At 48.8% G+C, this 22,808-nt stretch overlaps 1 protein-coding gene across 2 annotated transcripts in view; it reads right to left on the bottom strand.

Moving 5' to 3' along the window:
* Positions 1 to 22,808, bottom strand: part of Lrrk1 (leucine rich repeat kinase 1) — a 138,107-nt gene that overhangs the window by 48,274 nt on the left and 67,025 nt on the right. For both annotated transcript variants that reach the window (XM_028872813.2, XM_037198821.1), the window contains exons 7-12: positions 9,018 to 9,244; positions 7,179 to 7,306; positions 6,908 to 7,071; positions 5,341 to 5,478; positions 2,749 to 2,861; positions 1,044 to 1,120 (exon numbers count right to left, since the gene is read on the bottom strand). In XM_028872813.2, the coding sequence (XP_028728646.1) occupies positions 1,044 to 1,120; positions 2,749 to 2,861; positions 5,341 to 5,478; positions 6,908 to 7,071; positions 7,179 to 7,306; positions 9,018 to 9,244 (847 nt within the window). The remainder of the gene's footprint in view (positions 1 to 1,043; positions 1,121 to 2,748; positions 2,862 to 5,340; positions 5,479 to 6,907; positions 7,072 to 7,178; positions 7,307 to 9,017; positions 9,245 to 22,808) is intronic.

Raw genomic sequence — 22,808 nt, 5'->3', positions numbered from 1 at the left:
ACACACACACACACACACACACACACACACATACACACACACACACACCCCTCTATTATAGACAAAGACTAAGAAGAAGTTACCACTTGGGGGTTACAGTGGAGGGCCAATTGTTTGCTACTGGGCAGGGTTTCCCTGAAGGACAAAAAGTCTTTCCTGAGAAATTCCCTACCCGGCACAGGCCGTATGAGGGACAAAAACATACTCAGGCAAAGTTCTACTCTTGAAGCCCTGGGAAGATCTTGAGCCCCTCTGCCACACTTCAGTCCATGAGCTAGTGCGGCTGTGGCCTCTAATGGGTCTCAGATGTCACGATACAGCAGAAAGGACTGGGTAGCGTTGGTCCTGCCCCCAGGGTGGACTCCCACAGTCTGCGTGGAAGCCTGGCTCTATCACAGGGTCAGAACTAGTCAAGAAACACTGAGCATACGCAGAAGCCCTGACCCTTGATCTGGAGACCAGAACTTTGGGAAGAAGGCATTAGGTTTAGACGGGCTCACAAGAGTGGGTTCTCCATGACGGAAGAATCCTGTTAGGAGAGATTTTCCACCATGTGTGGGTGGAGTGGGAGTGAGGAGGCGGCTGTGGGCAAGTTAGAAAGCCTGATTCTCCCAAACCCAGCCATGAATGCACCCTGCCATGGCTTCCAGCTCCAAGAACTGCGAGGAGGAAGTATCCATGGTATGAGCCACTGGTCTATGGGGAGCCTCAGTTTCCCTATGTGCAGCATAGATGGCCTTGTCCACCTCCCATGAGCACTGAGACTCTTGTGCATGCAATGTGGGGAAGTTCTCTGTATGTGGTAGATAGCTACTAGCATTGCTGGGCTCCAGGTGGGGAGTCAGGGCCACAGGCGTGCACACAAGTGACTTAAGTTAGAGCAGTCATCATTCACTTACTGGGAGGCGTTTCAGCTCACCACAGCCACCTCTGGCATTCCAACAGGGAAAGGAAAAGAAAAACCCAACATATGACAAGAAGACAAGGCTACCCTGCCTTGCCTCATCACCAGGATGCCAAAATCTCCCCAGTCCAGCACTCACCTGCCTCAGTTCCAGAACGCTGGCGCCCTCTGGTGGTGAACAGGGAGATCCGCTTTGTTTTAAGCCCATCTTCATTTCTGTGCAGGGGGAAAAAGAACCCTCAGAAATTTGAGGCCAGCATGTCAGCAACATGGAGTATATTAGCTCTGACTACGTAGCACAGAACCATGGGGACAGCAGGAAATTCTATCAGCAGGTGCTTGGCATTCCTGCAGTTTATGTGAGGGAGCTCAGGGGTCTTCTGGAAGAAGCAATTAGAAAGGATAATCTAACTGCCATGACCATTAGTCTCACATGCTCAGGCTTTCCAGCTTCAAGCAGGGGCCAGCGCTTCTGTACGTGGCATTCTGGTGGCAGGGACACTGTCCACTGTCTCCAGGGAGGCTGCCTTTGGGTGTATGCTCTGCTGAGATGTTTCCGGGTAACCTCAAGCCAGTGACTCCAAAGGCCTGCTCTGCTCTCTCACCTTCAACCTTTCACCTTTTGTTGGGTGAATCCATTTTCTTCCACCTATGACCACATTAGCAGCTGGTAAAGGATTTATAGACTTCTAGTCTAGTCTGTATTGTATATAACAGTTACAGATGGAAGGCCCCGCTCATGGGCTGCACAATGTCCCCTGGAATCCTTATCCCAGGATTTTGGAATTTGGAATACACGTTGAGACTCAATCGTGTAAGTGCCTACTTCCTCTGAACTGGAGCATTCCCTCCTGGAGGGAGGAGGGCAACTTCTAAGACACAGGAAACGTGGGAACGTGATACCATTCACAAGCCCCCAACCCTCGCAGGTTATATAACAAGTCCCAGTTGCTGGGGAACAGGAGACTCTTTGGTAGAGCTGCCTGCAAGGTGGACAGGATGCATCTTTTGAGCGGTGACACCTATGCCTGGGGTGAGACGGTGCCTCTGAGTCACCCAGGGTCCTGAAAGCAACTCCGACATCAGTTCTTCAAGCTCTGTTTGGGTAGATTGTTTCTGTGGTCTGCCATTAGTGTGCCATATGGGGAAAGATGTGTGGTCATTTCTCCCCAGAGAAAGTCACACAGTAGCATCCTTCATCCAGAAGTTTAAATCCAGATGCCTCCCAAAGCCCAACCCTGTAAGCACCAGTGTGATGTTGAAAAGAGAGCATTCCAGACCTGACCTCAGAGCTGTGCCGCAGTTAAAACTCCAGTGTGCTGAAAATGCTGCATGGAATGTCCTTAGGCTTGGGATGGGGGCGTGTGACACACACATAAGTCTTGTGTTTAGCTTTGGGTCCCAACCCAGGATGTTTGGGATACATACAAATACTTGAAAACTCCCAACGACATCTAAAATCTGAAACCCTTCTGGTCCCAAGCATTTTTGAATAAAGGAGACTCATCATGCGGGGTCTTGAAAGAAATGATTATGTCGGCATAAGCTCATTGGGATGGGACCTAGTCTGATATGGCTGGTGTTCAGAGGAAGGGGTAAAGGGGATGATTGTGGAGATGTACAGCGATGGCCACTTCAACAAGTCAAGGACTTGATGACTGCCCTACTCTCAGACCTGCGGCCTCCACGATGGTTCCAGAAGACCTCCAGTCTTGCCTGACTGGGATACAGCAGCCCAGGGCTCAGCCATCTCCTGTTCCTTTGCAGGCAGACACACATCTGGGGGCATGGAGACCCCTTCCCCTGGTTCTCTACACCCTGGGGGGAAAGACGCCCCTGCTTACTTGCCAAGTTGGTTTCTGGAGAGGTCCAGGGTCTTGAGTTGTGGGCAGCTCCACTTCTCTTGAGGGGGCAGTGACAGCAGCTGGTTTCCCTGTAACTTCAAGAACATGAGGGCCTGAAAGAGGGAGGAGAGAGGAAGAGACGATGTCAACTGTGAAAGGGAGGAGATGGATCGACAAGTCAGCCTGCTTCCTGTCAACTTACAGCCAGACAATCACAGCCTCTTTCTATTCACAAGACTCCCCAAATCGTTTCAAGCAGAGAGGATGAACAATGCATTTAGACTTTCCCTCAAGGCCAATGAGAACTGGAGAATCTTGAGGCCAAAGGTTCTTAAGAGTCATGGTTAGTGGGTACCTGCCTGGAGCACACAGGGTACCATCAGGTGGTCCAGTGATGCTGGGTACTTGCTGCCTCTTGGTGACTTCCTTCTTGGGTGGTCCCCAAAGACAGGCAACAAGACCATGGGTGGTCTGCCTTAGCCACGTGTTCTCAGATGTCCACTATGGACTCCTTGGGGTCCCCACATAGGCGGCTCATCCCTGTGCCTTGCTGTACACAAGCCTACTGGGGTTCCTCCTCACTTGGAGGATGTTTTTCTTTAATGAGAGCCCCAGAGACACAACATGGCTCTTCTTGATGACATTATCACAGGTCCACCTACTAGAGGGCCGCCACACTGCTGTACCACATTAAGCCTCTACATGCTTTGTTTCCTGTTGTTGAGGGCTGATGCCACAGCCCACTCTCAGGCCCGGGATGGTTGTCACCCTCTGCATTTCTGTGAAAGCCTCCCCAAGGGACAAGCCCAGGGCTTGGGCTGGGATGTGAAGGCCTGTGCAATCCCCAATCCGGAGACAAGGGGAAAATTGGATGCCACAGAACAGGGTGGTGAGATTTGATGAGGCTCTATCCCTCCTTGCTGGCCAAGCTCCTCTGCAAGGTGTTGGTGTGAGTCAGAATTGGGAGGCGGTGAATGGTAAGAACCAATGGCCAGTTGGTCCCTGTGGGTACCAGCGACATGGGTTCTCAGTCAGCAGCACTCCCATTTCCTCTGGCTGTGAGTACATGTGGGTCCCTTTCTGTGTCCCATGCTTGCTTACAGGTCTATGACTCGATAGTCCCTATTTTCAGAGAAATGCATGCCGAAGGGACCCTTGATGTCTTTGGCATTCTGGATGATCTGAGCAGCTGGCTGGTCTAGGAAGATTAGGGGCTGCGTGTTCAAACACAGGCACCTTTCCCGGGCAACGTGGCCTGTGATTCCACCACGAGACTCTCCAGGGAGTGCCCTAATGCTTTGGGTGAATAGTCAGCAATCCCTTGTTCTGGGACTAGCCTAGGGCCTCACAGCCTGCTGAAGAGGCAGCGGTAAAGTGCTGTAGGTACAGAGTCTCCTCCCGGAGTTTGTGGTGCTCAGTGGGGTCTCTAGGAGTGGGGGAAAGAGTGCCAGGGACAGAGGGAGTCATCTCTCCATCATGCTTCAAAGCTTCAACATGAAGCCAGGGGCTGCAGGGGTGGCAGAGAGCACTTTTGTGCTACACATGAGGCTCCAGGTTCAATCCCCAGGACAACCAAAAGCAAAACAAAAGTTCCACAGAGAAATGAAGTCCTGGGGGTTGCTCTTTTGGATCTGGAACACTCCCTAAAGGTCCATGGGTTAAACAAAAAACCAATAAAGGTGGACACTATGTCTCTTGGAGCAACTGGGAGGTGGTGGAACCTTTTAGAGCCGGGGTCTGTGGGAGGTGTTGTGGTGGAGGTGTCCTGGTGGAGGTGTTGTGGTGGAGGTGTCCTGGTGGAGGTGTCCTGGTGGAGGTGTCCTGGTGGAGGTGTGGTAGAGGTGTCCTGGTACAGGTGTTGTGGTGGAGGTGTCCTGGTGGAGGTGTCCTGGTGGGGTGTCCTGGTGCAGGTGTCCTGGTGCAGGTGTCCTGGTGGAGGTGTCCTGGTGGAGGTGTCCTGGTGCAGGTGTTGTGGTGGAGGTGTCCTGGTGCAGGTGTCCTGGTGGAGGTGTCCTGGTGCAGGTGTCCTGGTGGAGGTGTCCTGGTGGAGGTGTCCTGGTGCAGGTGTTCTGCTCATCACTGGTGTATGCTTGAGGAGGACGTTGGGGTTACACTTCTTCTGCCTCCTCTTGAGTTCAAGTCCTGGTTGTGAGGTGAACAGCTCTACCCTACCATGCTGCACTGCCTCATCACAGTCCCCAACCCTGGAACCATCCATGGTGGGTGCGTCTACGGGCTGGCACCTCCTCCCGAGCCGTGAGCCATGACAAGCCCTTTTCACATGTAAGCTGGTTTCTCAGGGTGTTCGCCACAGCAATGAGAAGTGACTGACACAGGGAAACAAGCCCTTCCCCAACACAGCTGTCTCCATGGTGACCGTTCCCGCACTTCCATCTTTGCTCAAGACCAAGTGTGTTTTTGATAGGCGAACTTATCCCTGACTTGTGTGTGTGTGTGTGTGTGTGTGTGTGTGTGTGTGTGTGTGTGTGTGTGTTTCACAAACTTGGAAAAAGCACACAGACTCCCTGCAGCCCAGAGTGATTTTTTTCTTACTAGTGCCGACAATGAGAAATGAAACACTATTGGACTCACATCAAGCTGGAAAAGCCCCAGGGGCACCTCTTTCAGCAAGTTCTCGGAGAAATCCACATCCTTAAGGTGGTTTTTCCAAAAGACAGCCATTTTGTCCGGCAGCGATTCCAGGGCGTTTCTGGAGGCTTTGCAACATCTCTAGGAGTTTGAGGAGAGAGGGGGGGAGAATCGTAAGCAGTTTTCCAAGTGTTGCACTGCCTGGAAGTCTGTCTGTCTGTTTGATGTCAGAAGTGAGGCTATCAGGCAGGGCTCCGTGAGCATGGTGCCGGGTAAGGAGAAAGGCTTCAAATGCTCCATGCCTGCCTTGTCCTGTCCTGAGGGAGCAGGGATAGAGTTTCCTGGAGGAGACAGAGGTGGCTCATAGTTTTTTTCCCCCTCGTCACCATCCGGTCTGTTGTCCTGGGAAATAACAGACTGATTCAGAGCCGTGTTCTCGGGAGACACTGCTTTCCCCACGCATATGGTCAAACTATAAATGCTTATTCTTGTGATGGAGAATTTCCTGGTTGGAAACCAACAGCAACAAAGCACAAATATTCCCTATGTTATTCATCGGCTTCAACCAGCCAGATTCCCAAGAAACAAAACCTCATTTAGTCTGCGGCATTGTGAATGCAGACTCCTGTGTGTCTTAATGCACCAAAGAACTGCACCCCACTTTGCCATTTGTGTTCACATGTAGGATACATCAGGATTGTGTGTGTATACTCATACATGTAGAGGCCAAAGGTTAACAATGGGTGTCTTCTCCAATATCTCTCCATATTATTATTATTATTATTATTATTATTATTATTATTATTATTATTTTGAGACAGGGTCTCTCACAGAACCTAGAGCCCCTCAGTTGTCTAGACTAGCTGCCCAGCCAACTCCAGGGATCCTCCTATCCCCACTTCTCAGTGCCGAGATTACAGGCACATGCTGCCATACCTGGCTTTCTAAAAATTGTGCATGACCTGTATGTATGTGTGCTCACATGTATTAATACATGCATGTGTGCACATGTGTGTACGTGGGGGCCAGGAGTTGATGGTAGGTGTCTTCTTAGTTTACATCCCATCTTATATACTGAGGCAGGATCTCTCACTGAACTCCGAGCTCAAAAATGTCTGGTCTAGCGAGCCAGCTTACCCATGGGTTCCTGTCTTTGCTTCTTGGGTGCTGGAAAAAGCTTAGTTCCTGATGCTTGCATAAACAAGCACTTTCTCCACACAGCCATCTCTCCAGACCCACTCGTGCGTGGCTTTTCAGGTGGATTCTTGGGAATCAACTCAAGTCCTCATATTTGTGTGGCAGGCACTTTACCAAAAGAGTCAGCTCCCCAACCCTCGTATCAGCCTGTGTCAGGGTGTGAGCTGCTGCCGTACAAAGCTCTGGAGTGGCTACTGTGTGTCCCTTATATCTGGAGCCAGATGGACTGACTGGCTTACAGGTGTTACTGACTGAGTGCTGTGGGCCTCGGCTACGATGTGGAACGGCACTCATGACGCACAGCGTGACCCCAAAGGAGGTGAAGTGAGGATGTACAGAGTGGTGTTCGGACTGTGGCTTTCAGGATACAAACCAAAGGGCAGGACCAGGGATCAGGAAAGCTCTTCAGGCTGTTTCTGGAGACATTCAGATAGCTGAGTGACTTGAAGGAGTGCATGAAGAGGGCGGGGAGCTCCGTCAGCTTGTTGTCAGCAAGGTCAAGTTCTTGCAGCTTCCGCAGGCCGATCCAGTTAGTAGCTGTGAGTTAAAAAAAAAAAAAAAAAAAAAAAAAAGCTGTGAACTGTCAAGTATCGGGACCAGTAAGGAAGTGGCTGATGATACCGGTCATCAATGGAGGCACGTACCGTTTTCTTCTTCAAACAGCCGCTCCAGATAATTTCTGGAAGCAGTCAGCTTTTGAAGTTTTGAGAGGTGCAAGAATCCAGGCGGAAGGTGGGACAGCTTGTTGCTGGAGATGTCGATTTCGAGTAACCTGGGGCGGGGGAGAAGGGAGTCAGGGCACCGGAAAAGCAGCAGCAGCACATAAAGATGGCTCTGTAGGCAAGGCACACACTTTCTCTCTACACACACAGTTTCAGAAGCAAGTGGGAATCTTGGCTTTCCACTTATTTGGTGAACTGCTACGACAATGGACTCTGACTCTGGTAGGTTCTGGTTCTTCTGAACATCCAGGGATTAAAACCTTTGCCCATGCTAAGCGATGCCCTGGAGCTGCTCAGAGGCCACAGAGCAGGACTGCAACCTGTTGGGGATTTCGGGTTCACCCATCTGACCCAGGTTAAGAAGCCTGCTCAGCTAACACTTGCTTTTTACATGATGGGTTTGTAAAACTCATCTATGAGGCCCAAGAACTAACCTCAAGCTCTTTCCAACATCCTTGTCTCTTACAACATTTAAACCCCCAATGTATTTTTTAAAATTCCATGTATTTACTGTGTGTATGCATTCACTCATGTGAGCCAGTGTGCCATGAACTCCACCCAGGTGGAAGTCAGAGACAGCTTTTAGGAGTCAGTTTTCTCTCACCAGTATGTAGGTTCAGGTCACCAGGCTTGCCAGCAAGCACCTCTACCCACTGGGCCACCTTCCAGCCCCAGACTTAGACTGACTTCCAGTCAGTTCAAACCCTTTCTGCAATGAAGCCTTGCACATACACAGCCTCAAGAAATTCAAGTACAGTCCTGAGATGGTTCATCATGACTGTCACAATTTGATGAGAGGCAAACTTCTGGACATGGTCTGTGAGGGATTGTCTAGATTAGGTGAGCTGAGGTGAAGAGCACCTTAAATGTGGGTGACACCATTCCATGGTTAGTGTCCTAGGCTGAGTACCAGCAAGCAGTCATTGCTGTCTGCTTCCCAACTACAGCTGCAGTGTGACCAGCGACTGATGCAGTGTGACCAGCGACTGATGCAGTGTGACCTGCTATAACTGCAGTGTGACCAGTGACTGATGCAGTGTGACCAGTGACTGATGCAGTGTGACCAGCGACTGATGCAGTGTGACCAGTGACAGATGCAGTGTGACCAGTGACAGATGCAGTGTGACCAGTGACAGATGCAGTGTGACCAGCTGCAGCTGCAGTGTGACCAGCCACCTCTGACCCTGCATCCACGCCTTTTCCACCACAATGGACTTTCTCCTTCAAACTGTGAGTCGGGATAACCCCTTCCTTCTTTAAGTTGTCGGGATATTTAGTTACAATGAGAAAAGCAATTCATAGATATCCTTCCCCTGCCATGCCACCTCAGGGCTCAGGGCTCTAGGAAAGACAGGCAGTGACCCAGTGACCAGTGTTCCTGTGTGGCCACATTCCCAGAGCTGACCCTTTCCTCAGGCCCACCCAGCTTTTTCTGGGAGGTGGGACAAACCCCCCTACCATCCCAGCAAGCTTCTAGCCACCCTACTGTGCAGGGCACAGTTGTGCAATTTGAACAAACAGCTCTGCATGGCTGTGGATGAGCTGAGGGAAATCCTTAGCCTAGACCACCCGTTCAGACCTCTCTGGCTCATGAGGCATCTGAGGCCTTGTTGATGCCTTGCTCTCATGAGCTTGTGTAAGAGAGATCAGCCCTTTCACTACTGCTCATTCTCCAAAACCCAGATTCAACCAAGGAACCTGTAGGGAAGGGTGGTTCTGTCCGCGGGGTACGGGAGGCCTTGTCCACATTCCCAGGCCCACCTGGAGCAGATGATCTCATCGGATGACTGCACACAGGGCAGCTCCCCCAGATGGTTGTCTGAGAGGTTCAGCTTCTTCAGGTTGATGAGTCCCCAAGGGATGATGGAGGGGAGCGAAGGCAGGCAGTTGGCGGAGAGGTCGAGCTCTGTGATCTGGCAGGAGATGTCTAAAAGCCAGTCCAGGTCCACCCAGGGCAACCTAAGACGGGACCATTTCACACAAAGTGCCTGGGGCGGGACAGGAAGGAACAGCATGTAAGGATGGTGAGTCTGGGCCCCAGGTGGGGCTGGAATAAAATGTTCAAGTGAGGCTGTGTGCCTACTCCAGCTGCAGCCCTGTCCTGAGATGCTGGGAGCATGTCCACCTTGTCTCCCCGGCTTCCACCGAGGTCGTTACCACAAGGAGGGGACTAGTCTGATCTGCACAAGTCACCTGCTCATGGCTCCAAGTCACCTCCAGAGCACGCTGGTGGCCCAGAGCCAACTCCTGAGAATTTCTCACAGGGGTGCAGCAGGGCAGCAAGGGCTTGTGGGTACAAAGGAAGCCCACTGAGGCTCAGAAGGCCTCTTCTCAGGCAGGGTCCTAACATGGTCTACCATCTCTTTTCTTGACTGGCTTTGTGTGATCTAGGCACCAGGCTGCCACCTGGCCCTGTGCCTGGCCTCATTCTGGACTGGCTGCCTCCAGACGAAAGGCCACACCAAATGGAAATATGAAACACTGGTCCACAACCCACAGCAAGAAACCAACTCCCTTAGCAAATAGCCCAGGAAGTCAGATAGCCAGTGATAGCTACAGTAGCAAACTAGTGAGTTCACCGCATTCTGCTGTAACAGACCGGGATGATATCAGTAACAGGCAATTTTCCTAATTTTGGGCCCTGCTTCCAGTTCAGGGCAACCCGAGAAAGCCAAGTACAACCCCCACACAGATACACAGGGATCCTACTTCCAGGTGTCTCTGGCTTCCCCGGACAGTAGCCTCCAGTGAGGACATTGTAGACCCTCCCTTTGGTTATGTTTTGAAGGTTACCCACTCCTCTGTGCCCCAAGTCTCTGCCACATGGGAACGACACTCGAACCCTTTGCTGTGGCAAGCTCAGAACATGTTCCTTATTTGGTCATTTTTGTTTTGTTTTGTTATTTAACGAGAGGAAGTCAGAAATCCCAGTGGTTTACTATTGTTGGGCAGCAAGTGGGTCCTGGTTAAATATGTAAGAATAAGGCTTTCCTCTGTCTTCGGGGTCATTAAAGAATCCAGGACTCAATTGAGTTTCTGGGGAGAAGAAATCTGCTTTTTGGCTTGTTTATCCAAAGCAACTGGAAATCAACAACAACAAAAAAATTACAGGACCAGAAATATAAACAAAAATGAGTGTTTCACAAATGAAAGAACCTCAGGAACCATGGGAAAGGTACCAATAGTGTGGGTTGAATTGGCCTTTGCAATTGGCAGAGCTAAGAGGTGACCATATGTGGCCACTAGGTGGTGGTGTGTACATTGTCTTTAGCTCCCTTTAGCCAAATCTGGGAAAGGCTGTGTGCCTCCCTTCCAAGGCAACTTTCATCTTCCTCTTTATTAGTTTAGATGAAGAAGGATGAACAGCTAGAGAGGTCCAGAGAGAGGAGTCTTAGCCTCAGCTAATTCTGTTAGGTAAGCCATACAATTACTCTGGCTTGCCTTTTTATTTTTTTCCTATTTTCTTTTCCCACTTACTTTTAAGTCTAAAAAAAAAATCTAAAATTTGCCAAAGAGCTGAAATAGGACCCAATTAACCCTACGGACCTGGAGTCACCAGATGCCAAAGCAACATCATATTGGCTGCCTCCCAGCTCTTTCCAGACACAAAACCATATGCTCTCGGGGCTGGGGAGATGGCTCTGTGGTTAAGGGTACTTGCTGCTCTTGTGGAGAACGTGAGTTTGGTTCCTAGCACACTCATGTTGGGTGGCTCACATCTGCCTGTATCTCCAGCTTTGCAGGGATCCGATGGCTCTGGATTTTAGGGCACCTGAATTCACATACATACCCCCCCAACACACACACACACACACACACACACACACACACACACACACACACACTTAAAACCAAAACCAAAACTCTTCACTTTCGCTGAACCATTTGTGAATAGTACAACATGACATGTGTCCTAGTTAGGACTTCCATTGCTGTGATGAAACTCCACGGCCAAAAGCAAGTTGGGGAGGAAAGGGTTTATTAGGCTTACACTCCCACATCATAGTCCATCACCAAAGGAAGTCAGGACAGAAACTCAAACAGGGCAGGAACCTGGAGGCAGGAGCTGATGCAGAGGCCATTGAAACGGTGCTGCTTACTAACTTACTTCCCATGGTTTGCTCAGTCTGCTTTCTTATAGGACCAGGACCACCAGCCCAGGGATGACTCCACCCACAATGGGCTAGACCCTCCATCAATACTAATTAAGAAAATATCTTGTGGGGCTGGAGAGATGGCTCAGTGGTTAAGAGCACTGGCAACTCTTCCAGAGGTCCTGAGTTCAATTCCCAGCAACCACATGGTGGCTCACAACCACTCATAATGAGATCTGGTGCCTTCTTCTGGCCTGCAGGCATACATGCAGGCAGAACACTGTATACATAATAAATAAATCTTTAAAAAGAAAAAGAAAAAGTCTTTCAGCTGGATCTTATGGAGACATTTTCTCAATGAGGCTCCCTCCTCTCTGATGACTCTAGCTTGTGTCAAGTTGACATAAAACTAACCAGGACAGCATGCCACCCTAAACACTTCGGCACACATCTCAGTAGAACAGGAATCTTTTCACATAGAACATTAGTTCTTCAAGCCGTGTAACAGCAGCACAAGGTTATGCAGTCCATGGCCGTGTTCAAGGAATCCCCATTGCCTCAGAAATCTATTTTAAAAACTAGTTTGTGTTCTGATCAGGAATTGCTTTCTTTCTTCGATCTGGAATCATCCTCATGCCTTTGGGGTTCTTCTGACTCTGGCATTGCAATTTTCCAAATCTTTGGGAATAATCTCCCAATCTCACCTGGCTAGACACCGTGTAAGTGAAATGTCAGTTGAGACTTAAGTTTAAGCATTTTAGGCAAAGGTTGGAGACAATGTTGGGTTCTTCCCACTAAATACCACTAGGGGGCGCCAGACACCAGGTGATTCTGCCACTGGGACCAGATTTGATCTCGGGTCAAGGTAGTGCCTGCCTGATCTCCAGTCCTCACAAGCACTATGAAGAGTGATATTCTGACACGGTGTGTGTGTGTGTGTGTGCGTGTGCGTGTGCGTGTGCGTGTGCGCGTGCGCGTGTGCACGTGCGTGCGCACATGTGTCTGCGTTCTGTGTTCCTACATAATTGCTTTGATTTTGAGTGGGTTCAACATTGTCGATCTTGGTCTGAATCAATGAATACAGTGGTGGGTGCCATGTGGTGTTTTCCCCAAACTACCTTCCTACATTCACTCTCCACCATTCTTTGTGAAAGAGTATCTCTCCTGCCCCCAGGTGTCCACCTCCTGAAAGTGTCCCTTACATGAACTGTCAGTTCTTTAGAGTGTTTCAGTTTATTACCATTACACTTTCTTCGGATGCTCAAGTGTCCCAGCTTGTCCAGGGGGAAGTCCCCGGTGAGGATGCCTGTACTCTTTTGACTTTTTCTGGTCACTAGGGGTGATGATTCCTGGCAAAATCAGATATCCCAGGCTCCTCTGATGCTGCCCAGGGCAAGTCCTGGCCTCATCTCTGATTCTCATTCAAGAAAAATGCTATTTAGAAACCAAGACGAAGACGTTAGGTGTGCTAATCACTGCTGGAGTAGTGTCATGTCTTAGCCCATTGGCTGGACACAGCTCTGTGGTTACACCAGTCATTCTGATACCCAGACAGCTGGCCTGCCCTTTACCTTAGCTGGGCATTGCTGGCTTTAATCAAATACATAAAATAAAATCAGTTCAGGAATTCTGTTACCTGCCGAATTCTGTTACCTGCCAAAGTCTGTTACCTGCCAATTTCTGTTACCCCTGCAAGCCCCAGAGAATGATCTGTTTTCTGTGGCTAGAAGAATCAAGCTGAGCATAGGAGGTTTCTAAGGAAAAGAACTCAGTGTGGCACATGGTTCTGGGGCAGCAAGGCACAGCCTTGGCTCAGTCCTGGGGAGACACTCCTTGGCTACCTCCCAGGACAGCAGGAAGCTTCCTGGTGGGAGCATGGGAGGGAGGGAGGTAATGGCAGGAGAAGGAAATCGGAGAGGAATTCACAGGCCTGGCTTGTTTTCAGTAACAACTCACTGCACGGACCCAGCACTGATTGCTTCTCAGGGTGATGCTTCCAATGACCTGAACACTTTCCGCCAGGTCCCACCTTTGCAAAGTCCTACCATCTCTGGAAACATCCATGCTAGGGACTAGTTCTCCAGCACAGAAACCCTCGGAGGACAAAGCAGATCCACCATAGCACCCCATTCCTCTATCTCCCAGATGGGGCGCCCCATTCCTCTATCTCCCAGATGGGGCGCCCCATTCCTCTGTCTCTCAGATGGAGCGCCCCGTTCCTCTGTCTCCCAGATGGAGCGCTTCATTCCTCTATCTCCCAGATGGGGCGCCCCACTCCTCTGTCTCCCAGATGGAGCGCTTCATTCCTGTCGCCCAGATGGAGCGCCCCACTCCTCTGTCTCCCAGGTGGAGTGCTTCATTCCTGTCGCCCAGATGGAGCGCCCCACTCCTCTGTCTCTTAGATGGGGCGCCCCATTCCTCTGTCTCTCAGATGGGGCGCCTCGTTCCTCTGTCTCCCAGAGGGAGCACCCCATTCCTCTGTCTCCCAGAGGGAGCACCCCATTCCTCTGTCTCTCAGATGGGGCGCCTCGTTCCTCTGTCTCCCAGAGGGAGCATGCGTGTCTATTGCAGAAGAGGGTCACCATCTTGCCTGCCACCACTGGTCAGCACTTTTCTTGTGTAGTGCTGAGTGTGCCTGCTGTTCTGTTAGATGATGGGGGAGTTCTGGGTTCAGAGGTGAGTGTGTGTGTGCCTGTGTGCATACATGTGTGGGTTGGTGAGCCTCTGGTTGCCTTAGCTCAAATTTCTTGATCTTCGTGGACTCACGAGTGAATGATGAATGCTTGTATGGAAGCCTGTGCCTTTTCCACAGTGACCATTCTATTGGAAGGAAATCACCCCCAGAGAGAAGTGCAGTGTGCAATACTGACTTCACCAGACCCACAGGAGAGGGGGAAGCAGTGGTTGCCACCAGGTCTGGGTCCCACCAGCACGAGTTCCTTCACAACTGACATCTGATAAACTTAACGCCCAGAGAGACGAGGTGGAGGAAGTCTGAAGGTAGGCCGGTATGGCTGTGGAACATTGCTTTAACTCCCCAAAGTGTGTGCTGTTGTCTATGCTGCATTTGTTTAACTATGTAAAGATGTGCTGCTGTTTCACTTTGCTTGCCTAAGGCACCTGATTGGTCTAATAAAAAGCTGAATGGCCACTAGCTAGGCAGGAGAGGGATGGGCGGGGCTGGCGGGCAGAGAGAATAAGTAGGAGGAGAAATTTAGACTCGAGGGAAGAGGACGAGAGACAGGAGCGAATGAGGGAGAGAGGGAGACACCTGGGGCCAGCCAGCCAGCCAGCCAGCTGCCAGACAGACAGACACGGAGTAGGACGTATAGAATGAAAGAAAGGTAAAAAGCCCTGAGGCAAAATATAAATGAAGAAACACAGGTTAATTGAAGTTATAAGAGCTAGTGGGACAAGTCCAAGGCCAAATTAGTTATTCATAACTAACAATAAGTCTCCGTATCATGATTTGGGAGCTGGTTCGTGGCCCAAAAGAAAACCTGTCACACGACATTCTTGGCAGACAGACAGGCTTGTAGAGTGATACACGCTGAGTTAGATGGAGCATGTTGTAGACAAACACGGAAGCCTTCCACCTGGTCTTGGGTTACACTGAAACTTTAGATTGACATGTTTTATTATTATTATTTCTGGTACACAGGTACCCAGGGTACCTAAGTGCTCATAGGTGAGAGAGAGAGAGAGAGAGAGAGAGAGAGAGAGAGAGAGAGAGAGAGAGAAAGAGAGAACACCCAATAACAATTGTGTCCATGCAATTGAGAGAGACAGGCTCAGCAAGCCCACAGCCATCACTGTTTGTTTGTATCAGTCTGGGCAGAATTACCACAAACCAGGCTCTGAGGGAGCACAGCCAGCCATTGCATAACCCCGACCCAGAATGCTGAACCAGAAGATCAAAGGCAGCTGGCACTGGACTGCTCAACAGCTCAGCGGTCAGGCCACATGCACCCGGGGAACACACGGAAAATGTCCTGGCGTTTGTCTCCAAGCCTTTCAAAGGCTGGCCAAATGAAAGGGAGCCCAGAGGAAGCACGGCCTCGCCGCACAGGCACCAAGGGATGGCTTGGAAAGCTGTTTTCCAGGGGGGCGGTGGGGACTCGGATTGTTAAGGGGTCGGGTGGGGGGTTGATGAGATTCTCAGTGGATAAAATGCTTGCCATGCAAGTCTGGAAACCTGGGTGTGATTCCCAGAACCCAAGGAAGGATGGAAGGAGAGGACTGCTATGTCTCCCTGCAGGAAGTCTTCTGGTCATTGGGAGATGGCCTGGAGGAACATATTGGGATGCAAGCCCTACTCCCTTTTTTTCAATTCCCAGTCATGAATCAAATGGCTCCTTCTACTGATTCCCACAAGCTGTCCTTAGATGGCCACGTGTATGCCACAAAACACTGTACACGTATCATTGCACACACACCATTGTACACACACACACACACACACACACACACACACACACACACACACAGGTTAATAATAATACATAAAATAAAAACATTGAAGGGTCGTGTTTATTTTGGGCCATGGGTAGAGAGTGTTGTCGAGAAAGCTCTCCTGATCTGGAGATGAAGGTTGCAGCCCAGAGGCATTATCTGACTTGACATGTTCTAGAAGCCACTGGCCACAAAGATATAGTTTTCCCCAAAAAAAAATCTTTTATTGTATTTTATTTCTTTTGTGTCTGTTTGTGCACATCTGTGTGAGCACGCGTACCACAGCGCATGTGTGGAGATCAGAGGACAACGTGAAGGGACTGATTCTCTCCTTCCACCATGTGGGGCCTGAAGATGGAACCCAAGCTGTTAGGCTTAGAGGCAAGCGCCCTGACCCACTGAGCCATCTAGCCGGCCCTTACTTTTATTTTTATGTCACAGCAACCCTACTGCCTAAAGAAAAAAAAAGGCATTCAAAGGTGGACTGGGGTCTCCGATGGCTTTAGCTTGGCATCGGCGCTCCAGTGGCAGAGGCTGGAGAACAGGTCCGGGACAGACACAGAAAGGGACTTGGCTCAGAGACGGGCTAGGTCGGGCAGGTGGTCACCTGGTCACCTGGTAGAGAGGGGCCCTTGATGTTTGTTCCTTATCGGGACTCTGCTGTCCCTCAGGACAGAATTCACAGCTCTGCTTCCTCTGTTCCCACTGGCCATGCCAGCCATCTCTGCTGGACTCACAGCTGAGTCCCACCTGTAACCCCTAGAGACTCTAAATCCCTTGACAGGACAGGACAGACCGCCGCTCAGTGCAGCAGGACAGAACATACCGAGAGAGGCAATCCACAGAGGTTTGTTCATTCGTGACACACGTGTTAAAATGGGGGGACACACAGAACGCTCCGGGATTGCATGTTGTTGGTCTGTGGCCCACAGCAACCCCCAGACTCTGTGTTCAGCAGAAGTTTTCAGGTGACATCTGAGGGTGGCTTCTCCTTGGTTTGGGTCTTCGGGGCTTCAGAATGGTGAGGGGAACCTTGTGTTCATTTCAGCCTATGCTTTGGTGACTTGTTATGAAAGCCCCAGGAAAAGAGCAGCCGGTAACCAGTCAGGCAAAGCCAGAAGGCACCGTGGTTCAGATCTGGAGTAGCCTTGCAGTCTAGTGACCAAGGTCTTGTCTCCAGCGTGCTACTGGAAAGTGGGGGGAAACCAGGAAGTGGGACTTGGTGGGAAGTCTCCTGGTCATCGGGGCATGCCCTTGAGGAGGATATCTGGACCCAGTCCCACCTCTCCTGGTCTCTTTCTTTCAACTTCCAGCTGGGAATCAAATGCCCCCCCCACCTCCACCCCCGCTGCATACTCTCACTGGGGTGCCAAGCCAAGGCGCTGGGGCCAGCCGATCATGGCCTGAAACCTCTGAAGCCTTGAGCCAAAGCAAACCTTTCCACATGAGCTGATTTCTCTTGGATACCCTGTGATAGTAAAGGAGAGCTAACTAATGATAGGGAATCAAAACTGGGAATCCAGATCATTCCATCAGCAGACACCAATCATTAAGTTCCATTCCCAGGACACACACGGCAGGAGGAGAGAACCAATTCCCACAAGTTGTTCTTTAACTTACACACACACACACACACACACACACACACACACACACACACACACCACCTTTGTGGGAAGAAAAAGGAAGAAACAGCTTCTGAAAACCCAAAGGACACCTGTCAAGAGCGTAGGCGAGAAAGCAAGTTTTCCAGGTAAAGAAAATGATGTAAAGTCGGCCACCCAGTCTGGGGAGAGCCTGTGTGAACCTGTGGTGTACAATGAAAGTTAAAAAAGAACAAAACAAAGAATATCTGCTTCAGAGAGCAGGGAAGGGAGAGATTAAAAGAAGGGTTCCTCCTAATCTTGAAAGGGGTTACTTGGTAATTGACTGAATGAGAGAAAAAAACAAGTCAGTTCTGAGGACAGCATGTCTGCTAAAATATACTGTATCAGACATAATAGTACTTAGCTGCCAGTATCATATAAAGTAGAGGAAACATTACCATAGAAACCAGATTATTGAAAAATGCTAAATACAAAAATAACTTAGAAGTCCAAGGTTAATGGTATATTGAAAAAACCTACTCCAGTTGTTTGTTCTTGTTAGGTGTGACAGTTCATCTCAGGCTTGGATTTGATGGAAGAATCCATAGAAGCCTGGTAGAGCATTCCTCGTGTTTGTGAGGGTTCAAGGGAGATGAGTGGACGCAGAGCATCTACCCTCAGTGTGGGCAGGTGTCATCCCATCAGCCGGGGATTGAGACAGAACTGAACAGTAGGAGTCTTTTTCTTTGTCTGCTCCAGCCTGAGACATTCCCCTTGTCCTCACTGACAGAAATCTAAGCTTGGGGGCCTCTAGTACTTGACACCAGTGGTCCTCTGGGTTCTCAGACCTTCCCATCAAGCTTAGCTATGTTATCAGCATCCATGGCCTCCAGCCTGAAGAAAGGATCAAGGAGCTGTTCAGTCACCACAGTTATATGAGCCAAGTCCCCTAGTGGGTCCCCTCTCATCTACTTATCTCTCTCTCTATCTATCTATCTATCCATCCATCCATCCACCTACCTATCATCTGTCTATCTATCTATCTATCTATCTATCTATCTATCTATCTACCATTTGTCTGTCTATCTACCTATGTATTTATGCATGTATGCATACATCCATCCACCTGTCCTTCTATCATCTATCTATCTATCTATCTATCTATCTATCTATCTATCTATCGTCTACCTATGTATTTATGCATTGTATGCATGCATGCATCCATCTCATCCATCCATCCACCCATCATTATTATTTACCTATCACCCATATCCATCTATTTTCACCGTAATGCATGCATCCATCCTGCTGGCTCTGCTATCTGAGGAGCCCCGACTGGCAGCAGCACAGTGGAGACCGATGATCAGATGACAGCATGCTCAGCAGCTCCTTGCAGCGCACACGAAGCACTTTCAGCTGACCATTTACAGCATCTCTGGAGGCTGGTGCCATGGCACAGAAAGAACTCCAGAGGTGACCTAGTCCTGTAACAGACTCAACCACAGTTACAGGCCCAGTGTCTGATACCGTTCCCTCTCTGCTACACCTGCAAGCCTACGGGGCTATGGAAAAGCTGACAGCCAACCAACGACACCTGGGACATCAGAGGGACAGGTGGTGATAAAAGACAAATTATTGCAACCCAAAATACAACGATGCTAAGTCTTTATGGCCTGGCACAGGACAGAAGAGACGATAGAAAAGTCAATGAAAGCACGGAAAACAATGACAGTAGACCGTGAAAGAAGAACTATGCAAAGAACCAACAGGGAATCACGTAATAGAGAGAGACAACTGAAGAGCAGAGGCCGGAGAACGGGTTCTGTTCTCACACAGGAACCTTCTCCTCAACTGGTTCAACTCTGAGACACAAAGGCAAAGAAACTTGAAAGGGCAGGCTTGCAAGCGCGTCCCTTTCCCTACTCCACAGCTCATGCCTAGACAAAGGCAAAGGGAAAGCAATGACCAGCCAGGAGAAGGGGGTCAAACAGTGCCCAAGAATTTGGATATTGCAATCCCCCCTTTAAGTAATGTGTGGCGGGGAGAGGAAGAACCAACACGGGACAACAGGCACTTAGGGCAATGAAAGCCTCACAATGAGTGGAGAACACATAGAGAAACACCAGAATGTTCTGTGCTCACTCGGCACAGGGAGATGAAAGAAAGCAGAAGATCAAGGACAGCCAGGCTAAGATGGAAAACAGAGATGAGGAGAAACAAGAGCTTGACCAGGAAAATCAAGTGGAGGATCTCTCAGAAACCAACGAAGATGAAGCTCATTCACTTCCTGATGGGCTCTGAGGCTGGCTCCCCGGGGGAGTCACGTCAAGTGCTGCAAACCTGCTCAAAAGCTCTTGCCTTGGGAGGCCGGAGGCCCAAGGGGGGAACTTTCTATCACTGGTTTACTAAATGGCCACGTGGAACCTCCTTCTAAACAGTCAGGGTTACACCCGGAGGTCTGGGTTGCTCTCAACCTTGGGCAGTGATGCTTCTTCGGCAGCGGGCGGCTGGTGAAAGCTCTGAGGATAAGTGAGGGTCAAGTGCTCAGCCCTCAATGGGACAGCTACTCCATCCCTCCCTGAAAATCTAGGGCATACAGTGAAATAAATGTAAAGTAGGGGGTGGAGAGGAGTGCTGTAAAATGCTGTCTTTTGGACAGGACATAGCAGTTGCATCTATGACCTCACTAAAGCTATGACTGTTTGTACATGATCAAACCAACAAGATCAGGGCTCAGTGGGCTTCTGTCTATGTGTGCATGCGCGCGTGTGCACGTGTATACGGTGGGGGATGTTTAGGAGAAGTGGGAGGTGGGAGGAGTTGAGGGTGCATCTAATCAAGATACATCATATATAGGCACAAAATTGGTAAAGATAAATAAAAGATACTTTAAAACAGGAAATACACTAACCTAGGAGTAAAAATGTCAGTATGAAAACTGGTGTAAAATGATTGTTTAAAGTATGGGAGATTTTGTTGTTAGCTAGGGCTAGCAAGCCCCTGACTACACTGTACACAAGACTTACAAAAAATAAAAATGCCCAAAGCGACACAATAAAAGTACATGTGAAATGATGGACCCAAGAGAGATAACCAGAGAGCCATTCCCAAAGGTCCTAATTCAATATAAATCGTTCTTAAGTAAAAGTTTAAAGAACAAACAGTCCCCATGTTGTGTAAATGGTTCCTTAATATAGCTGCTCACTTCATTTTATGAGTCACAACTAGGAATTCTGTAAGAGCCATTAAAATTCCAGGTCAATTGCATGTGTGTACATGGATGTAAAAACTGCTATAACATCTTTAAAAATAGAATACAATTTAAACCAAACTCAACTATTTTAATCCCAAGTCAGTTAATGCCTCTCCAGAAACCTGCATGGTGGTAACCAAGACCCTGACAGCCACAGTTCATTTTATGAAGGAAAAGATCCCAGTGATTCTTAGGTTGCTGGATGCTAGATGCTTCTTAGGAAAGCCTCTCCATCTTCACTAATTCTCTGGTTTTCCACTCTGGTGGTAGAACCCAGGGCCTCTTGCATGCCAGACAGACACTTTACCCTGAGTCCCTAAAGTTCTTAAGAAGTTAGAGGGTCCCCCAATCAATACTGCCCTTTTATAAACCAGGCAGTGGTAGTGCACACCTTTAATCCCAGCACTCAGAAGGCAGAGGCAGGCAGATCTCTGTGAGTTTGAGGCCAGCCTGGTCTCCAGAGCGAGATCCAAGACAGGCAGTGCTACCCAGAGAAACCCTGTCTCAAACAAACAACAAAAAGCCCCCTTTTTTCTTATACTATTTTATTCTTTTAAAATATAGGCCATTTATAAGAAACCTCCCACTACTTGGCTAACAGTAGACAAAGAGAAAAAGCAAGATATGAAAATTCTTGTGTAGTTAACAAAGATCCTTAATTTATTATTAAGAGCCTCCCAACACAAGATTTTTGCCTCACAATTATGTGAGAGGTTAAAGCATAATATTTAGCAGAATACATTTAAGCTATGATATCATTTATAAACAGAAAGGATATTATTTAAAATTTAAAAATTCAACAATTATGCAGCCAATTATCTACCCATTCACCCATTTAATCATCCATCCATCCATCCAATCATCTATCCATCATCAGCCCTTCCATCTATCACCCACCCACCCATTCATCCAAACACATTCATGAATACATCCAATGATCCATCCATCCATCCATCCATCCATCCATCCATCCATCCATCCATCCAACCATCTACCAAGCATGTTCAGGATCTCTGCTGAATGGCAACCATGGAGTGAGCAAAGGCGGCCAGGCACCCTGCTTCCAGGAAGCTTCTGGTCAGGTAGTGGAGTCGGCATTAGATGGGAATGTAATCCTCAGAGTCAACTCTATATGTGGCTAAGAATAAAGCAGACAGGAAGTTCTGAGAGATGAAAGAGGGTATGTGTTTATGCTGTGTATTAAGGAAGACCTTTCTGAGGATACTGTGTGGGGCTGAGGTTTGCCCAGTGCCTTGGGGACAAAATGCAGTGTGTTAGTAACGTATTGAGAAGGCAGGGCCATTTTCCCCGGCTGGGGTATTCACCAGATGGTACAGCGTGGTCAACATAGGTTCTCCCTGCTACTGGACATTGGGGGTTTGTCCCTCAATTTTCCTTCTTACAAATAGCAGGATTCGGCTGTTTGTGGTAATCACTAATGTCCTAGAGATAGATTCGAAAAATGAAATACCAAATTCAGAATAGTTTACTGGAAGAAAAAGTTTAACTTCCACTTACTTTTGCCCGTATGGAACCAACCTGCAATGTCAGGAGCATGGCCCTGGCATGCCCACTGCTCTGGGCCCCACCAAATCTCTCACCGAGCATGTCTGTTTACTTGTACTGGTTTAACAGGAGGGAGACTGTATATATTTTCCTGTGGTGGTTTGTCATCCCAGTCTCCTCACACGTGAATTCACCGCTTATTTCTCTCGTTTGTATCTAGTGGGACCTGTAACCAAGGAGACTGCTGAGGTGTGGATGTAGACAGGCTGCTGTGAAGTCCCAAGCATCATAGATGACTCACAGACCCCGGCTGAATTAAATTAAATTAATCCCAATCGATGAGAGGCATCAATCATATAGAGTAATGATCTATTTTGGATTTAAATTTTTGTCAGTTTTCTTTCTGTTCCTTTGTTTTGTTGAGATCATATCTCCCTATGTTGCTTAGACTGTTCTAGAACTCCTGGGCTCAGTTCTCCTTACCCAGCCTCCTAATTAGGTGAGACTTCAGATCTGACCTTCACCAGCTTTACTTCCCCTTTTACAAAAGTTTTATTTTAAAAATTCACTTTTAGTATAAATAACTTTACTATTTAAATACATCCATATTATGTCTTTATATTTGGAAGTATGCTTTTAACATTTGGTAATGGCAACCATC

Source organism: Peromyscus leucopus, chromosome 1, assembly GCF_004664715.2.
Source record: "Peromyscus leucopus breed LL Stock chromosome 1, UCI_PerLeu_2.1, whole genome shotgun sequence".
Lineage (NCBI taxonomy): Eukaryota > Metazoa > Chordata > Mammalia > Rodentia > Cricetidae > Peromyscus > Peromyscus leucopus.
Note: the sequence above shows the minus strand (reverse complement) of the source record. Positions and strands in the feature narration are given on the sequence as shown.